General features: G+C 42.4%; 1 protein-coding gene across 2 annotated transcripts in view; it reads right to left on the bottom strand.

Annotated features, from left to right (window-relative positions):
- Positions 1–20,057, bottom strand: part of FAM184B (family with sequence similarity 184 member B) — a 118,247-nt gene that overhangs the window by 28,969 nt on the left and 69,221 nt on the right. For both annotated transcript variants that reach the window (XM_043870919.1, XM_043870918.1), the window contains exons 6-8: positions 13,173–13,283; positions 11,220–11,327; positions 2,371–2,477 (exon numbers count right to left, since the gene is read on the bottom strand). In XM_043870919.1, coding sequence (XP_043726854.1) covers positions 2,371–2,477; positions 11,220–11,327; positions 13,173–13,283 — 326 coding nt within the window. The remainder of the gene's footprint in view (positions 1–2,370; positions 2,478–11,219; positions 11,328–13,172; positions 13,284–20,057) is intronic.

Consider the following 20,057-nt stretch of genomic DNA (forward strand, 5'->3'; position numbering starts at 1 on the left):
GTACTAGAGTGGGTTGCCATGCCCTCCTCCAGGGTTTTCCTGACCCAGGGATTGAACCCAGGTCTCCTGCACTGCAGGCAGATTCTTTACTGCTGAGCCACCAGGGAAACCCATCTGACCTGCTACCCCCACCTTAAATCAACAGCCAATGGAAAACCCACCATGCCAAAAGTTCTCTGACAAGCAACCTTCAAGGGGTTAACTACTGAATGTGCAACCCACCCCTAAAGAACCAATGTGTCTGTTCTGTTCTGCAGCCTCTGACCATAGATCCTTCTATTCCTTTCTCATTACTTCTCAGTTCTTACACTCTCACTAAAACCCCCATGAAAGAAGCCTACAGACCCCACACCTCCTCATTTTCTTCTGGGGTTGAGTAACCCCCTAAACAACAAAGCTGCACAGGAGAAAAGACAAGGTTGCTGTGATCACCACCTACCGCTGGTCTGCCCAGCATCTTCTCCTTAGGGAAGCCTTGTCTCTTTCCATAATGATCCTGTTTAGTCCACGAGGTTCAGATGCAGCTAGCTCTGCCCTCATCCTTAATTGGCCCATGGGAAGGGCTGACACATACCTGGTCCATCAGAGCCAGATATCTCCTTGGCCAGAATGACTGGCTCAGGGATGGACAAACGACCCCAGCTGGACCCCTTAGAAACCTCTTGAAATCCCTGCCAGTATTTTCACAGTAAAGATTATTTCTTTCCCTTTGTTAGTTTTGAACGGAATAAGATTTGTAGCTTCCAAGGGTAAGTGACAGCACCGGCATTTAGTCTGGAGGCCCAACTCCAGAGTCTGTGCTCTTTAACTGCTATGGTTACACATCTCATAGATCCCAAGACAGAATCTGGAGGGAGCTGGGCAAGTATTATTAGCTAGAGAGTTCACAGAACTATAGGGTACCTGACACTGCCACTGATATGATTTAGGGGTGTAGGCTTTGCTTCCTCAATGCTAGCTTATAAATGTTTCTGTCCCCTCAAAATTCCTGTTTTGAAGCCTACTGCCCAATCTAATGGCAATAAGAAATGAGGCCTTTAGATTAGCTCATGAAGGTGAGACCCTCATGAATAGGATTAGTACCTTTATAAAAGAGGCCCTTGCCCTTCCATCTTGTGAAGACAGAATGAAAAGACTCCTTCTATAAGCCAGAAAGTGAGTCCTCATCAGACACAGAAACTGCCATCACCTTGACCCTGGACTTTATAACCTCCATAACTGTGAGAAATAAATTTCTGTTGTTCATAAGGCACCCAATCTATGGGATTTTGCTAAGCAGTCCAAATTGACTATGACAACTAATCTCGCTCATGGTGAGATTAGTACCTTTATAAGAAGAGACACAAGAGAGACCTCCTCCCACACTGTCTGCTGCCTCTCTCTTCTTGAGAGGACATGAGAAGATGGCCATGTGCAAACCAGGAAGAGAGCTCTCACCAGGACTATCTGAAGAGCTACCAGATGGGAGCATGGACTCCATGTCATCTGTCAGGACCCCACACAGCTGGTCATTAGTGTGGGGAAGTGAAGTATAAATGTGGTAGCCTCAGAATCACCTGGGAAGCTTTCTCAAAAGACACAGGGTTGGGATGTACCCAGACCTACTGTATCAGAAACTTGTGAGGCAGTATGACAGATCTTTATTCCTCAGCAAATACCAACTGCCTTGTGTGATGCTGTGGATTGAACTGTGTCTCCCCAAATTCATATGCTGAAACCTCAATCACCAATATGATGGTATTTGGAAGTGAGGCCACTGGAGGTAATTAGGTCATGAGAAAGTAGCCCTCATGATGAGATTAGTGCCTTTGTAAGAAAAGACACAAGAGAGACCTCCTCCCACACTGTCTGCTGCCTCTCTCTTCTCCATGAGAGGACACAAGAAGATGGCCATGTGCAAACCAGAGTCCTCACCAGGAACTGAATGGGCCAGCAACTTGATCCCCAGCATCCAGAACTGTGAGAATAACCTTCTGTTGTAGGGTATTTTGTTATAGCAGCCCAAACTAACTAAGACCTGTGGAGAGCATATTACCTTCTGCTCAGGGTATTAGTTTTTGTCACTTGGAAGAACAGGAGGCAGAGGTTTGGGCCAGTCCAGGTCTGTCTGATTTGGGGGCAGTTTATTAACCTTTTTGAGTGTTAGGTTCTTAATCTATAAAATGGTCTCTCTGAGTTGGTGTGACAAATAATTCAGGTAAAGTCCTTAGATGTGCTGGGGACACAAGACATTTCTATTCCCTCCCTAAGCTTCATGCATGGGGCAGTGATAAATATATGAGGTACAGAATGAATGAATGAATGAATGAATCTTTCAAGTGTGAGTCCTCATTCACTGGAGCCCTCGGAAGCCTGCCTGTCCTCCTGTACCTTTCCTCCTCTTCGCTGCTGGTTCCTTCTTCAGCTGCTAACTTATCTTGATATTCCTCTCCTCTGGGCAGAGTCTGAGAAGGTTCATTCGGTCTCAAGCATGGATCCTAAGGGAAAAACAGTTGTAAGATGAGACTAAAGTAAAGTTCCTGGAGCCAACCTGTGGTTTACCAAACCAGAGAGCAGAGGAGAAAGAGCCCCCAGCAATCCTCACAGCTCTCAGGCCTGTGATGCTTCAGTGCTGAGCCCACTGCCTGGCTCAGGAGCAGTGTCAGCCCTGATCCCTGTATCCTGCTTTTCAGCCTAGCAAGCATGTCACGCAGCTGATGAACTAAAGCACAGACAGAGAAACTAAAGCATGTAGCTTGTCCAGGGTTCCTATCAGAGAGGAATGGAAATGAAATGCAAACCTGAGGCTGTGCGGGGATCAGAGAACAGTGCCAGCAGCAGCCACTGGTCTATAAGGGTGAGCAACTGGTATTATTATTATACTCATATTACAGGTCTGCTACATCCTATAATACAGGATCAGAAAACATGGAACTTTATCAAAAGCCTTGAGAAGTGGGATATGGTGGGAGGACAACATGGAAACCATGAGTTAATATGAGTTAATGTGAGTTAATGAGGCTTTGGAATTTTCTATCAATAGTATTTGTTCATGTTATCATTTCCTCTTTCAGCAGAGAAGAAAGGTGAAGAAGACTTTGTTATTTTGATTCTTCTACTTGTTACAATAACCACTGTCCACAAAAAACAGTGTAAGACAGGCTAGGATAGACCTCTTTGTTGAGAAATCTCATTAAATAATAATAAATTGCTACCTGGGCTTTCTGTTAATTATTATTATTATTATTATTATGTGTCTCTGTCAGTTTTGTGTTTTTCTGGCCCTGAGCTTCATCAGCTGTAAAACAAAGTGGTTGGTTACATCTCTGGTTTTCAAATCATGCTCCAGGGACCATGAGAGATACCCCTGGTGATAAGAGAGGCAAAGCTGAGACTGGAAGATGGGGCCTTGGGCTCCCCTCCCTCCCTGACACAGAATGAAACTGCTTTGGTTGCCTTCTACATACTCTAATGTTTATGAAAGGCCACCAATGTCAAGGCCAATGAGGACCTCCATGTTGCCAAATCTAATGGTCACTCCTTGGGCTTCGGTTAATTGAACTTTTCTGCAGAACTGGAATATCTGTTCCTTCCTCCTCCACGCAGCCCCCTTTCCTGGGTTTCCTCCTCTCTCTCAGCTACTCCTCTGTCTCCTCTGCTAAAGCCTCCTCCATTCCTGCCCTAAACCTCAATCCTTGGACTTCTCTTTTCTGTCTTACTCCCTAGTGTCTCATCTAGGTCCATGGATACTAATGACAAACAGTTTACCTCCATTTCCAAGATTCCCCCTAAACTCTGGACTTGTATATCCAATTGCCCTCCAAACATCATTCAGATGCTTAATAAGCTTCTCAAACTGTAACATGTCCAGAACTGAACTCTTGGTCTTACCTCCTCCAAACAACAAGCATGTACTTTCCTCGGGCCTTTGCACTGGTTGTTCTTGCTGCCTTCAATGCTCTACCCTATGATATTTACATGTCTAGCTTCCTCACTTCACTCACCACAACCAAGAGACCTTCTCTCGTTTAAAACTTGGGCTCTGGCAGCAAACTGCCTATGCTTAAATCCCATTTCTTCTTATTTATGATGTAACAATTCTAATGGTACCAGTAATCACAATAAGAATTGACTCAGTTCAACATGAATATCTCTACCCTAGTGAAATGAATCTTTGTGACCCCATGTTCTGTACAGTTGATGGAATTCTCCAGGCCAGAATACTGGAGTGGGTAGCCTTTCCCTTCTCCAGGGGATCTTCCCAACCCAGGAATTGAACCCAGTCTCCCACATTGCAGGCAGATTCTTTTTTTTTTTCCTTAGTTTTTTGAAGGTTGAGTTTCTTTTTTCCTTTATTTTTATTAGTTGGAGCCTAATTACTTTACAATATTGCAGTGGTTTTTGCCATACATTGACATGAATCAGCCATGGATTTATAGGTGTTCCCCATTCTGAACCCCCCTCCCACCTCCGTCCCTATCCCATCCCTCTGGGTCATCCCAGTGCACCAGCCCTGAGCACTTGTCTCAAGCATCCAACCTGGACTGGTGATCTATTTCACATATGCTAACATACATGTTTCAACGCTATTCTCTCAGATCATCCCACCCTTGCCTTCTCCCATAGAGTCCAAAAGTCTGGGCAGGCAGATTCTTTACCAGCTGAGCCACAAGGGAAACCCAAGAATTCTGGAGTGGATAGCCTATCCCTTCTCCAGTGGATCTTCCTGACCCAGGAATCGAACCCGGGTCTCCTGCATGCAGACTGATTCTTTACCAACTGAGCTATCAGGGAAGCCTAGTAAAATGAATCATCACTACAAGGCTCTAAAAATGAACTTGTAGGGACCTAGCGACAGAGCCTGAAAACATAAGGCAAAATGTTCAGAAATACAGGGAGGAACAAGCAAATTTATAATGGGAGATTTTAATACACACTTCTCAGAGACTCATATATCAGGTACACAAAATAAGCTAGGAAATGGAAGATTTGAACAAGATTAATAAGCTGAAGTTTCAGCTTATTAGTTTTAGCTACTAGTTAGTAGCTAAAAAAGAACAATAATCACTGTTAATGTTTATATAATGCTTAGTGTGCACCCTCAACTCTAGGAGGCGAGAATCATACCATTTTAAAGGTGATGAACCTTGCCCAAGGTCATGCAGTGAACACCAGAACTAGAGTTTAAATATATAAGCTTTAACCATGGGGGTCACAAACAGTCACACACGACTTAGTGACTGAACTACAACAACAAACCTTTAACAACCAAACAGAATGTATACTTTTTGGCTATCACATAGGAACCATTTTTAAAAAACAGACTCCACAACAGGCTACAGAGCAAATTTCAGCATAGCTAGAGTGTCGACATTTTATAGACCACATTATCTAATGACAATGCAAAAAATTTAGAAAACAGTAAGAAAGTAGGTTTAAAAAGTGAGATAAACTTCAAAACTCTGGTATACAGCTAAAGACATACACTGAGAGGGAAATTTATAGCCTTAAGTGCATTTATTATAGAACATTTAAGAAGTTAGAAAAAGGATAACATAATAAACCCAAAGTAAGTAGAAGGAAAGAAGTATGAAAGACAAAATTAATGGCATAGAAAAAGGCAGATCTGACCAGCACATCTGAAAGCCGGCTTTTTGAAAAGACACATCAAACTACTGCTAAGACTGATCAAGGAAAAAGGGAGAAGGAACTTAAAGCAACATGAATAATGGACAAAGATCTCATGACAGTTATGAAGATGAAAAAGAATTTCAAATGCACTCTGAGTCACTGTGAAGACTGTGAAAGAGAATGTGCAGGATGTAATTTCTGGGCTACCTTATTGACCACTGATATATTTAAAGGCATCCTGGGCAGGAGTCCAGAAACAGGAGAGGATAGAAAATGCTTTAAAAGGCTGATGATGCACTTAGATGACTACGCCAGCTCCCCACAGCATAGCGTCCATCTATTTCCATGCAGTAACTCATGGACGCCTGCAACTCAGGGAGGTGGGCAGGAAAGACAACCCCGTCCTTGTGTTGCAGAGGGGGGATCTAAGGTCGGAGAAGCCCAGACTTCCATGTGACTGCACTGGCACTCTGTTGTGTTAGCATGATCACCAGCTGCCAGTATCAGGGCCTAACTGGATGAGTTCAAACTGTGATAGGAATGTATTACTGAAACGTATCTGCAAATCAGACACTTAAAATCAACCTGATAGATGAAGGCTGCTTCCCAAATCAACGGGGAGATAAACTCAGCAATCTTTTCTGTTTCTGTTCACTTGCTTCCAGCTCCCTGGAAACCAAAGACAAGGATATCCTTCCCATGAAAAGGAGATGAGTCCTCCCCCTCCCTGCAAATAATTAAAGGACCCAGTGTTCCTTTAAATCATCCTCTGGCCAAGGCTAATTTTTGAAGGTGTTCCTAACCCAGCTTGAAACAGTACCCTCAGCTCCATTCATTCAGTTGTCACGTCATGGATCAGTTAATACACAAGGAGATGCAAACATCTGCCACATGTGGGTATGTTAGGTGCTGGAAGGACAGAGATTAATAAGAGGTATAATTCCTGATTTCAACAAACTAATGGTTCAGCAGAGGGGACCAACAGACCATATAAATGGAAAGCATTCACCCTCACCACCCTACCTTCTATACCTGGTATTTTGGGTCAAAGTGTATCATTCCAAAGGAACTGGGGTGCCATCTGAATATTTCTCAAAGGAATCTGACCTTGGAAATGAACAGTAGGCTGAAGGAGCACTTTCAAGCTCACCAATACTCATTTCTCTGAATGTCAAATGGGGCAGTCTCTCCAGCATCCCTTTTCTGGTTGTTGGCTTGGGATCCCAGTGAGTGCCTCCCAGGACCAACAGTGAGCCACTCTGGGTGGATCCTGAGTTAATCGCTCCTAATTCACGCTCTTGCATTCCCCATCAGGCATTTCTCAGGTTCTATCCAGGACTCTCTCCATCACTAAAGTATGCACAGAAAATAAATAGCTCTGCTTCTCCCCTAACCATCCACTGCAAAAGCCTCCTCCCAACTCCTCCCAAGCAAATGGCTGGTTATTTTAAACCCACAGTCACATTAGGCCTTCATCTTTCATCTTCTAGGCAGTGAACCTCATCTGGGTTGTTTCTATTTTTAAGGAACACCCACACCCAGGAAATCTTCAGGAAGGAAATATTGAAAGTCTTTCTCAAGTTCATTTGACAATCTTTCAAAGGCAGCATTATGCACATCTTAAAAATAGAACACCTAATGCAATGGGGTTTTGCTGAAATGATTACAGGGGACTGTAATAGATACTACAAAGTCACCTTACATTATAGACTCTTTTAACAGTTTCTAAAAGTGACTTCATGTGCTTTCTTCCGTTTATTACAAGTCTCTGGGGTGGAGGACAGGAGTCATGTCTGCCACTTTACTAATGAAAAGCAGTATAGAACTGTAATTTGGACACTGGTGTTCCTCAGTGTTCCTCAGTTTGGGCCTCAGTTTCCCTATCTGTAAAGCGAGGATAATAACACTTGCCTCATAGGGTTGTGGTGTGGGACTGTGTACACACTATGTTCTTGGTACTTGATCTATTTGCCACGATGAACAGTGAGGAAACTGATGCCAGAGAGGTAATTATATAATATTTACTTCCTGCATTTGAAATGGAGCTCTCTGAGGACCACCCTCACTCATCCAGCCCTGGGCCTCTCTTAATGACAGCACTCATAAAGACTTGTTGAGGCAAAATGAGTTGAATAATAATGACCACAAATAACTTTTCTTTTTGTTCTGGAGAAGGTGCAGGCAAGGATCTATGAAAACTTCATCCCTTTCCTGTCCCCAGCTCACTGAGACCCAGACACCAGAATCTTCCACAAAAAAATAAATTTTCTGTGAAAATTACCAAGACTCACACGACTTTCTGGAAACTAATGAAGAACACTGTGAACCTAAGAGAATCAAGGAGACCAGACATGAGAGGCCAGGATAAAAGGCTCAATGGAGTCTCAGCTGTCTATGGTGGGGACAGAGCCACACCCAGGGTTGGCAGCCCTCCCTCTGTGTATTCTGGGCATGGAGTGAAAAGTCTCGGCCTTATTGTTTATATCTCTCTTGACTCACTGAAATGGTTTGGCAGAACAGCTAAGAACAACCGTTGTTGTGTCCCGTGTGGGGGCTGGGTTCACTGCGCTGTAATGCACTGCTCACGCACCATCCACACAGGCCTGGACTTTGTACCTCTAGGGCCTTGGCAAAGCTTTGACTCGCTTGGTTGGCATAGATTTTGCTGGAAAAAAATATCTGAACTAAATTATAAACTTTCTCTGATATAGCTTGACCAAGTTCAGAAAGTTGTGTAACCTGTTGAGTTGGTAAGGTTGTGGGGAAACAGACACTTGCGCCCGCTGCCATGGGGGGTACACTGACACCCTTGATGGAGTGCAGGGCAGCAAGTCTATCCAAGTTCAAGCTGCTCATACCACTGGACCTAGCAAATCCTACAGTGGTAAGAGTTAGCCCCTACTAAACATTTACATGTACTGTTTCTGTCATTGTTTCACAGATGAGTGTGGAATGAATGAATAACGTACATGTTGAGTTGAATCAAGCAGAATTGATACTCATGAAGGTTCTTCCTTCTTTACTTCTGTCTCGAACTGAGCTCTTGGAGGGATCGTTGTCTAGACCCAGAAGGGTCAGATGAGAGCCCAGTTTCATGATGCACCAACCCAAGGTTTTCAATGTGCACTTGTATTTAAACTTCTTTGTGTATAGTTGCTCAGTCATGTCTGATTCTTTGTGACCCCATGGACTGTAGCCCTTAAACTTCTCTAGGACTTGCCGTTTTAGCTACAGCAGTGGTTCTCAATTGGATGGTTATGGGCCCAAGGAAACATTTGTCAATGCCTGGAGAAGTTTTTGGTTGAGACATTCTGATTACAGAGGGAGTGCTACTAGCCTTTGGTGAGTAGAGGCCAAGGATGCTACAAAACATCCTACAATGCACAGGGCAGTCCCACAACAAAACTTCACCCAGTTCAAAAGTCAAGTGCCAAGGCTGAGAGACCTTGAGCTGCAATGAAAACTCTGGCCCTTGTACATCAGTCCTGGAACATACCTAGAACTTGTGTGTATGTGTGTGTTCCCTCCTGAAAATACAGCCTGCTGTGTAATCTTCTGGAGCTTCATTATTATTTATTTCTAGCTTATCAACCTTCCTTTAATTTGAATCTCATCACTTAAGATCCCAGCCAACTCTGTCCCATCTCCCCACCACAGTCACTTTGAGGCCCTGAGAAATTCTCCAATATTTGAGGAAGAACCTTTCTGGGAAGTCCCACAGGGTACTGGTGAAAAGTTCAGCTGTCCCTAGGGCCAGGAGTTCTTGTTGAATGATAGCTCATGAGGCTGTTTCTTGAGAAACTCACAAAGAATGTTCTACAAGCAGACATTTTCAGAAAGGATGGGATGGCCTCAGTCAGGAAGGGCCAGCCCTGCTGATAAATGTACCTGTGTTCCTTTATTTCTCCTCCAAGCTTACGCAGGGGCAATGGGGGCTGCTCAAGAATTTCCCCTACATCTGGGTGTCAGAGGAGGAAATGTGGGGAGTCCTGGCCACTCTCCTTAATTCCAAGACATACAACTATAGCCTATTTTATCTGGAAGGCATCCTGGACATGTGTTGATACTCTTACAGGGATTGTAGGGGATCAGAGCCACAGACCTAGCTCCATCCCATCTCGGCTGCTTATCTGCCTGTGACCATGAGCGAGCCACCTAACTTCTCTGTCCTTCATTTTCCTCTTTTGTAAAATGGTTACGTTACAGGGTTACACAAATTCCAAAGAGGTCATGAATGGAGACAGTGCTGTATAACTGACCAATACTGTTATTCAAATCCACAGCCACTAGATTTTTGACTCATTTCTATCCTGGTGAATATGTGGTTAAGGTTAAGTATGGGTTATCCCAGGAAGGCTGTTTGCAAAATAGGACTGGAATCAACAAGGAGAACTTATAGTTTCTGAAGATACACAGGCACAGGGAAATGGGTGGATTAATGGAAGAGGATAAAGCAGTGAGATTCAGACTCACCTACATAGTGTTTTCCCACCTGGAGTCTGAAGTAGACTGAAAATTTGAGGCAGCAATAAAATATATGAAATTTAGGCAATGGATTTTTTATTTTTGCCAAAAATTTTTGATTTTTGCTTTTTGCCAGCTGTAAAGATTAAGAGGTAAGCTGAAATAGGAACCAAGAGGGTCCTTCAGGCCAGGGTACTCAAACATGAACTTCACAGGAAGAATTTGTGTTTCTGACATTATGCAAGGAATGTTAACTGAGTGCCTATATTTTAGGTTAAATTGTGCCCCCAAGAAGAGACACTGAAGTCCTAACTCCAGGACCTAAAGAAGTGACTTTACTTGCAACCTGGGCTTTTGCAGATGTAATTAGTTACAATAAGGTCATACTGGATTAGGGTGAGTCCTAAATCCAACGACTAGTGTCCCTATAAGAAAGCTAATGATGTGGTGACAAGCCAAGGAATGCCAAGGAGTGCCACCACCAACCCCCAGAAGCTGGAACAGACTCTACCCAGAGCCACCTGAAGGAGCCAACCCTGCTCACACTGTGATTTTGAACTTTCAGTCTTCAAAACCGTGAGACAATACATTTTTGTGGTTTAAGCCCCAAGGGTATGGTAATTCATTGTGGCAACCCTAGGGAAAGAACACAGCTTAGCATGAGCCTGACAGAGACAAACAGAAACTAGATTCAATCCTGAAGCACCATCCCTTAAAAAGGGGCAGCATCACGTGGGACGGCTACCGTAAGAGTAACAGATATCACGGATATGGATGTGGATGCGGAGGGAGGCAAGGGGGCATTGTGATTACTGTTAGGCTTCATGCTCCAGGCAGAACCAAAGACCCCACTCTAGTCCAGTGCCCCTTTGTCTGCCAGCCAGGTTGCTCTCAGAGAGGGAGGGAAGATTTATCTGACAAGCCTTGTTCTTTTTCAAACCATGCAGATAATTACTCAGAACTCTATTTTCTTCATGGTTGTTGCAAATTGATTTTATAATGATTTTTTTCCCCAGGCATTTTGGCAGCTCCGAGAGGGGAAATAAAAGGGCCCATTAATGCCAGCATGTGTCACTGGGGACATCAAAGTGCTGAAAAGGAGAAGAAAAATATCCTTAATTAAAGCAGAAAAAGCTAGAGGTTACCTGGGTCTCTAAAATGTTGTAGTGCTGGCACTCCAATTCCTGGGGCCTTTCATCACCTCTTGGGGGACATGCCTTATTCTGTTGGATAAATTCCTCCAGCCTTAAAACCTGAAATAGAAGAATAGAAATATTCAGTGATGAAGCAAAGTCCTACCACCTGGCTGTGGTCATTAATCTGGGAGCCTGTTCCTTTGAGTCAATCACTTCTGAGGACAGTGTCTCACTAAACAAATCCCAGACATGCTTCTTGAGGTGCCATATCTAGTTAGCTAGTCGCTTATTTCTTCAGAAGACAATGAACCTGGCATGTTTACCAATCCAACACTTCCCTTTAAATTATTCATGTTCATATAACTATACCAAAGCTGTAGCATGGTTTCCACTGGTTTTCAAACCATTCCTGGAAGGTCACCCTATTTCTTTTTTACAAAGTTAGTTGGTAAAGAAAAGGAACAATGTTTAAGAATTATACAGATAATATGAGAGAAGGGTGGCTACAGGATGCTACTACACTATAAGGCCTTAATTATGATGATGATTATTAACCAACTAAATGTAGAGTGTGAATTAAACAGATTGGTTTCCCAGCTCTACACTTTGAGAAGAACTAATAACCATAAAGGAAACTCAGATGTTGCTGAAACTAATGCTCCTCAGGTACCATGCTAGGCATAAGGTGGGGAGGAGAAGAAACAGCCTGAGAGCAAGATGGTAAGGTAAAATATCGTCCCTGCCTTCAAGGAGCTGTCATCTAGTGGAGGGGGCAGATGCACACTTACAATCACAACAACATTCAGTAGACATATGTAAAATATAAAAAGAGCATCATTAATGACATGCTTGCTCTGTGTCAGGCACAGACCTAAGCATTTTACAGTATTAAGTCTTAATTCTCCTAACAATCACTATGAGGTAGGTACTACTGCAGAGAACTTTCAGCAAAAAACTGCCCAGGAGTTCTGGTACAGTGTTAATAGCACTAAAGGATGAATAGAGTCCAGTGGCAAGTTTTTCTCCCCAGTAATACTGTCCACAGTGCTTTTAAACTTTGAACTTGGTCCCTGGGTGGTTTGGACAGATGGGCCCAAGAAGAAAACCCCATAGTTCAGCTGGCTTACATCAATTGCATATCCCACTCTTCTGGCTGGCCTCCAGCATGGAGGCCTGATGGCTAAATCCTTGGTTTCCCAGGCTAGCCACGTGGCACAGATGTTACCAATGGGAGTAGGAGTCAGCTAGGGGCTTCAGTACACCCTTTTGTTTTTCTAAAGAAGTGGGCAGGCTTGGTCACCCCTGCCCCTACTCGTTTCCTGTTTTAAATTTGGACATGACAACTGGTCAGTGACAGTCATTCTCACAACCAAGGGGAATCTGAGCCAACTTCTCCTACATGCAGTGTCAGGGACCTGTGATACATTTCGGGACCATGAAAATGTTTTCATTCAAAATGTGAAGGAAAAAACGCAGCCTTGCTGTATTCACCTTTATGGCGATGCAGTTACAAATTAAAATTTTTAATTCTTTTTGATGAAGAAAAGAGTCCACAAAGGCAGAAGTATCTAATGCCCAGAAAACTGCCAGGAGGTGGGGAGATGGAGGGACCAAGAGGCTTGCAGATTTTCCAGACCTGATATTATTTAGCCACAGAATCAACGTCGGCAGCCTCCTGCCTCCTTCTTTTATGTATAACATTAAGTGCCTCTTTGTTAAGCCTCTATAAATCAGGCTCTCTGTTACTTGCAGCTGAATTTATGCCCCTGAGATCATCTTCCTGTCAGGCTAAAGTCTTTTTCTTCCGCACAAGGATGCTAAATGTAAGAAAGTCAGGGTGACTTCCTGAGATTCCTGGCACGTTAGTTAATCAAATAATAAAAATAAATGAAAAAGAAAAAAAAAAAACCTCCTGGAGTCCAGAATCATCACTCCCAAGCACAGTGTTTATTCGGGACTTACCTCAAGCAGTGAATTCTGGAGCTTCACACTTAGAGCCGCTTTCTCTTCTTCCAGCTGCTTTATTTCATTTTCTGATTTCTTCTTCACTTCTTCCAATTGTGCTTCTACTTCCTAAATGATAAATAGAAGAGTTAACCACACAAGCCATAAAAAAATGAACAGGACACACCCTGCCTTATTCCCGAAGGGGTTCAAAGAAGCTCACAAGAGTCATAAACTCCATAAAAAATATATATTAGAAATATATGAGAAAGTTAAAAAAAAAAACAGGTGCTAAATTCACACCACAAAGACTAATATATATTGGGGGAGAGCATGGTAAACCCCTGGCTTTAAGTATTGTAGTGTCAAGTAAGAAAAGAGAATGCTCATTATTGACACAATTCTCATAGTTTCATGAATCAAAAAGCCAAATACACCCTCAGATGCAAGGGAATATCAAAAGCAGAATTAAATTTCCTCTTTGGTCTTCTCAATAGCAACCTTACTTTAGTCAAAACGATGGGATTCACAGAATACTGTTTCCACAGTCCCTCCCTACAGCCTCACAGTCTTAGTGCAAAGCAGATCCAGATAAAAGAACACTCTGGAGCTCATGTGAGTGGTGCAGCTGCATTTCAGCTCTGTGACCTTGAGCAAATTTCCTAACCTCTCTGTGACTCAATGCATTACTTATTAATACAAGCTTAGCATAGTTCTAGGTACATATTAATAGCAAGAGATAAATGAATTAAAAGTAGGGCAATTCTTATAGATTCCTACCCTTTTTGATCTAGCTTAATATCTGGGGAAATTTTGCAAGTGTCTAGAGCAGTGGATGAAATATTATTTTCCTCTTAGCTGAACTTTCAGTTCAGTCAATTCAGTTGCTCGTTGTGTCCTACTCTTTGCAACCCCACGGACTGCAGCATGCCAGGCTTCCCTGTCCATCACTAACTACTGGAGCCTGCTCAAACTCACGAATATTGAGTTGGTGATGCCATCCAACCATCTCATCATCTGTCATCCCCTCTCCTCCTGCCTTCAGTCTTTCCCAGCATCAGGGTTTCTTCTAATGAGTCGGCTCTTTGCATCAGGTGGCCAAAGTATTTGAGCTTCAGCTTTAGCATCAGTCCTTCCAATGAATATTCAGGACTGATTTCATTTAGGATGACTGGCTTGGTCTCCTTGCAGTCCAAGGTACTCTCAAGAGTCTTCTCCAACACCACAGTTCAAAAGCATCAATTCTTCGGTGCTCAGCTTTCTTTATAGTCCAATTCTCACATCCATACATGACTACTGGAAAAACCATAGCTTTGACTAGATGGACCTTTGTCAGCAAAGTAATGTCTTTGCTTTTTAATATGCTGTCTAAGTTGGTCATAGCTTTTCTTCCAAGGAGCACGTGTCTTTTAATTTCATGGCTGCAGTCACCATCTGCAGTGATTTTGGAGCCCAAGAAAATAAAGTCTGTCACTGTTTCCATTGTTTCCCCATCTATTTGCTGTGAAGTGATGGGACCGGATGCCATGATCTTAGTTTTCTGAATGTTGAGCTTTAAGCCAACTTTTTCACTCTCCTCTTTCACTTTCATCAAAAGGCTCTTTAGTTCCTCTTTGCTTTCTGCCATAAGGGTGGAATCATCTGCATATATGAGGCTACTGATATTTCTCCGAGCAATCTTGATTTTAAGCTTGAGCTTCATTCAGTCTGGGATTCATATGATGTACTCTGATGTAAGTTAAATAAGCAGGGTGACAACATACAGCCTTGACATACTCCTTTACCAATTTGGAACCAGTCCATTGTTCCATGTCCAGTTCTAACTGTTGCTTCTTGACCTGCATACAGATTTCTCAGGGGGCAGGTAAAGTGGTCTGGTATTCTCATCTCTTGAAGAGCTTTCCACAGTTTGTTGTGATCCACACAGTCAAAGGCTTTGGTGTAGTCAATAAAGCAGAAGTAGATGTTTTTCTGGAACTCTCTTGCTTTTTCTATGATCTAATGGATGTTGGCAATTTGATCTCTGGTTCCTCTGCCTTTTCTAAAACCAGCTTGAACATCTGGAACTTCTTGATTCATGTACTGTTGAAGCCTAACTTGGACAATTTTGAGCATTACTCTGCTAGTGTGTGAGATGAGTGCAATTGTGCAGTAGTTTGAACATTATTTGGCATTGCCTTTCTTTGGAATTGGAATGAAAACTGATGTTTTCCCATCCTGTGACCACTGCTGAGTTTTCCAAATTTGCTGGCATATTGAGCGTAACACCTTAACAGCATCATCTTTTAGGATTTGAAATAGCTCAACTGGAATTCAATCACCTCTACTAGCTTTGTTTGCAGTGATGCTTCCTAAGGCCCACTTGACTTCACATTCCAGGATGTCTGGCTCTAGGTGAGTGATACACAGAAAAACTATACAGAAAGATCTTAATGACTCAGATAAGCATGATGGTGCGATCACTCACCTAGAGTCAGACAACTGAACTTTAGGTAGACATTAAGTCATTTATTCATTCACCAAATATTTATTTATTTTTTACTTAGGTTAAAAAACTAATTTTATTACAATGATAATATGATGATGTTTTCCTGATGTCTTGGACTATGAATTTCTTGAGACATAGATATTGTCTTATTCATCTTTATTTATTTATTTATTTTTAAAATTTACTTATTTATTTTTATTTTTATTGGAGGCTAATTACTTTACAATATTGTAGTGGTTTTGCCATACATTCACATGAATCAGCCATGGGTGTACATGTGTTCCCCATCCTGACCCTCCCTCCTACCTCCCTCCCCATCCCATCTCTCAGGGTTATCCCAGTACACCAGCCCTGAGCACCCTGCCTCATGTATTGAACCTGGAATGGCAATCTATTTCACGTATGTTAATATACATGTTTCAATGCTATTTTCTCAAATCATCCCACCCTCGCCTTCTCCCACAGAGTCTAACAGTCTGTTCTTTACATCTGTGTCTCTTTTGTTGTCTCACATATAGGGTCATTGTTACCATCTTTCTAAATTCCATATATATGTGTTAATATACTGTATTGGTGTTTTTCTTTCTGACTTACTTTGCTCTGTATAATAGGCTCCAGTTTCATCTACCTCATTAGAACTGATTCAAATGCATTCTTTTTGATGGCTGAGTAATATTCCATTGTGTATATGTACCACAGCTTTCTTATCCATTCATCTGCCGATGAACATCTAGGTTGCTTCCATGTCCTGGCTATTGTAAACAGTGCTGCGATTAACACTGGGGTACACGTGTCTCTTTCAATTCGGTCACCCTACCATGTGTTTGCACTGTTCCGGAAGCTGGGGATAAAATGACACTATGCCTACTCACCAGGAGCTCACAATTGTGTGGAAAAGACAGGCAACAAAGTCAACAGCTATAATGCAGTAGATGTCATGTTGGATGGTGACAATTGATTATAGACCTTTATGCTCTAATTGTGAGTAGATGGACATATTAGCAACTGACATCTGCGGAGTGTGCACCATTTTCTGAGTGCTTTTCACAGATCATCTCATTGATCCTTATGAAATCGTATGAGCTAGGTAGTATTGTTAAAGCTCATTATACAAATAAAGAAATGAAGCTTGAAGAAGTTAAAACAACTTGCCCAGGGTCATGCAGCCAGTATGTGGAAGAGTCAAGATCTGAACTCAGGAAAAGACGATTGCTTGGCTTGCTTCTTCTCTACCTGTGTGGGTCCAGTTATATGTGGACATTTTTCAATAGTAAATACTACAGCACTATATAGTCTGTGGTCAGAGGATGTGGAGGAACTGGAGACACAAACAACCTACTATAAATCATACTTGGATTTACTCTCACATTGTTCAAGGATCAAGTACAGAATGAATGGACATTATGGCTGGTTGAGCATGAATAATGAAACAGAAGTCATGGATTTCTAAATTTCTGACTCCTGGATTTCTAACCTGAGCATCAAAAAAGATGCTGCTACTGATCATCTACATGACATATTTACACTTCCTATGGGACCAATCACAGGCCAGTCTAGTGATCCTGGGGTGGCACTTAGCATTGTCCTTGGGGTCAGTCATATAAAACAGAAAAAAAGGGATGTGACTAGATTGTAAGGGTCACATGATGTGGACACTTAGATCATGTACAGGGTCTTCAGTAAATCCATCATCTCCTTTTGCAGGGCTTGCTGTTTCAGAAAGTTCATTTTCTAAAGACAATAGATAAATTATCTTTTTGTTTGAAACAAGTTGAGATAACTTAAACAACCATCAGAAATAAGGCCATCCTCTCAGCAAAATTTCTGATTTTTGACTTCATTATTTAGCCCTCATTCACAGAATCTTTTATTGAACAAAAATGTTATTTAATGTGTTTATTGGTGCAGATACTCGCTAACTCTGCCAAAGCATGTTTGCAGTAACAGAAGAGTGAAAGCCCCTGAGAGAAAGACTCTTAGCATAAAGCAGTGGCTATTTCTAATTTTATACAGTTTAATTTTCTAGGGTACATGTAATCAATCACAGCTTCAGCTGTTGCCTTGACAAACGGACCTAAGGGGAAAAAATTCCTCCACAGATGGAAATAACTCATTTCTGCAGTAATTTTTGACATTAGTAAGCCACATTTTAGGTGCAGAATAGTATGTGGTTTATTGTCAGTAAACAAAGAGTTCTTGGTCACATGGAAAACACAGATTAAAAGGAAGCATGACCATGTCCAGCTCATTCCAAAGTGACCTTAAGGACTTTAACAGGAATCATTAACAGTCTCTTCCTAACTCAAGTAAAGAGAAAAAACAGCTACAAAGACAAGAACATGAGGGAAAAGGAGACAGTTGATTTCAAACATATAAACTATTGCATCCCACCCCAGCAAGAAGACTCCATGAGCTATTAACTCACAGGATTCACAGAGTACTTCATAAGTTCTATTCTCATTTAACTCTCAAAATACTCATGGAAAATGGCTTTATTGCACCCATTTCACACAGAGCAAATCCAGTGCCTGATAAGAGGCAAAAGCAGGACTTCCACGTTTTTCTACTTTCTTGTCTACACTGTCCACAATTACTAGCAATTTAAGAAAAGACACATAAAGGAGCCACTGTGATGGGAACAACAAATATGCAACCATAGAAAATCACCAAGCAGATATTTCAGTTCACATTTTAAAGGAAAACATGTTAACTTTTTTCAAGAAGAAAAATTACTATTTGGTATGTATTTATAGTAAAGTTCAGCTGAAAGAGTAAACCAGTACAAAGCCTGAAATGTCACTCAGAGTGGGGAGGCAGAAGAGATGATGATCTTATAATTTTCAAACTGTATAAAAACTATAACCCACAGGAGAATATTGTAATAAACTATACTTCAATTAAAAATATGAATACAGAAGAAACTATAACCCATAGATTCAAGATTCCAATGAACCTCAAACATAAAAACACACAGTATATCATACCATGACATACTATAATCAAATTGTAGAAACCAATGATAGAGAAAAAAAAATCCTATAAGTGGTCACAAAACAAAAGACACACTATGCACTGGGGAGAATAGGTAAGAGTGGCTACCAACTTTTCATTTGACAAAAATACAAACCAAAAAAAAAAAACAACCCCAAAATTGAACAGCATCTTTAAAGTGCTCAAAGAACAAAACTGTTAACCTAGAATTCTATATCTAGCAAAATAGCCTTCAAAAATGAAGTCAGGAGAATAAGATGGTGGAGGAGTAGGTGGAGGTGGAATACATCTCTCTTCATGGATACATCAGGAATACACCTTCAGACACAGAAATGCATGCAGAACAACAGCTGAGAGCAGACAGGAGTACCTGACCAGCAGAAAAGAACATACAGAACCACACAAAACTCAGTAGGACGAAGGAAATAGGGGGAAAACAGGAGTGTTAGTAAGACTGGACCTGCCCTCGGTGGGTGAGGGAACTGAAGTGGGGTCTGATCTCCACACTGGGGCAACTGTCTGAGTCAGAGGAGATCCATTTAAGGCTGAGAGTGAAACAGCTGATCTGTGGCAGCCTAAATGCAGTGAGACTTAGGCAGTTCTTGCCACAGCCATACATACCCCAGACAGGGACGCAGGTCCCCCGGAAGGTGCAGCAGCTTGGAGCTGGAGTTTAGGGATTGTGGAGCAATCTCAAGGCAAGGGCTGCTGTTGACTACGGAGAGACAGATCAAGGGGATGTGAGGGAGGAGACTGTGGTGTGAAATGCCTGTGGAGGAAAGCTGGGCAGCCATGGAAGCAAGGCGATACTGCTGAGTCACGAGTAGCGGGTGGAGCCATCACCACAGCCCCTCTCTCCCCACAAGCCAGCATTGGTATCTGAACAATAGAGAGGCTGGCCCATCAAACACCTGATACACTGAACTACAGAGTAGGACCCCTTCAAGTGCCTGAGGCACTGCACTGATCTATACAGTAGGACCCCAGCCAGGGGAGCCCCTCTATGTGGCTAACACATGGAACAACAGAGAAGGACCCCAGGCAAGGGATCCCTCTAAGCGCCTGAATGGGCGGAGCTATGGAGACAGACTGCCCAAGGAGGCCTTCTGATCACCAGCTACAAAATGCTCAAAAAAAGCCTCTGATAGGGCCCTAACTCCTGCAGCAGAGGCAGTCCGTGTCCCTGCAAGCCAAGCAACTGTGCCACCTTCACGCACAACTCTCACTGGGCAGAGCTGTCACAGGCAAAGAAAAGTCTTGTGTCTAGGCACACAGGGTCACTTCAGTTGTGTCCAGACTCTTTGCAGCCCTGTAGACTGTGGCCTGCCAGGCTTCTCTGTCAGCGAGGGGGGTTTTCCAGGCAGAATATGGAAGTGTATTGACCAATACTGGTTGCCATACCCTTCTAGGGTACTATATTTCCT

Source organism: Cervus elaphus, chromosome 17 (genome assembly GCF_910594005.1).
Source record: "Cervus elaphus chromosome 17, mCerEla1.1, whole genome shotgun sequence".
NCBI classification, from domain to species: Eukaryota; Metazoa; Chordata; class Mammalia; order Artiodactyla; family Cervidae; genus Cervus; species Cervus elaphus.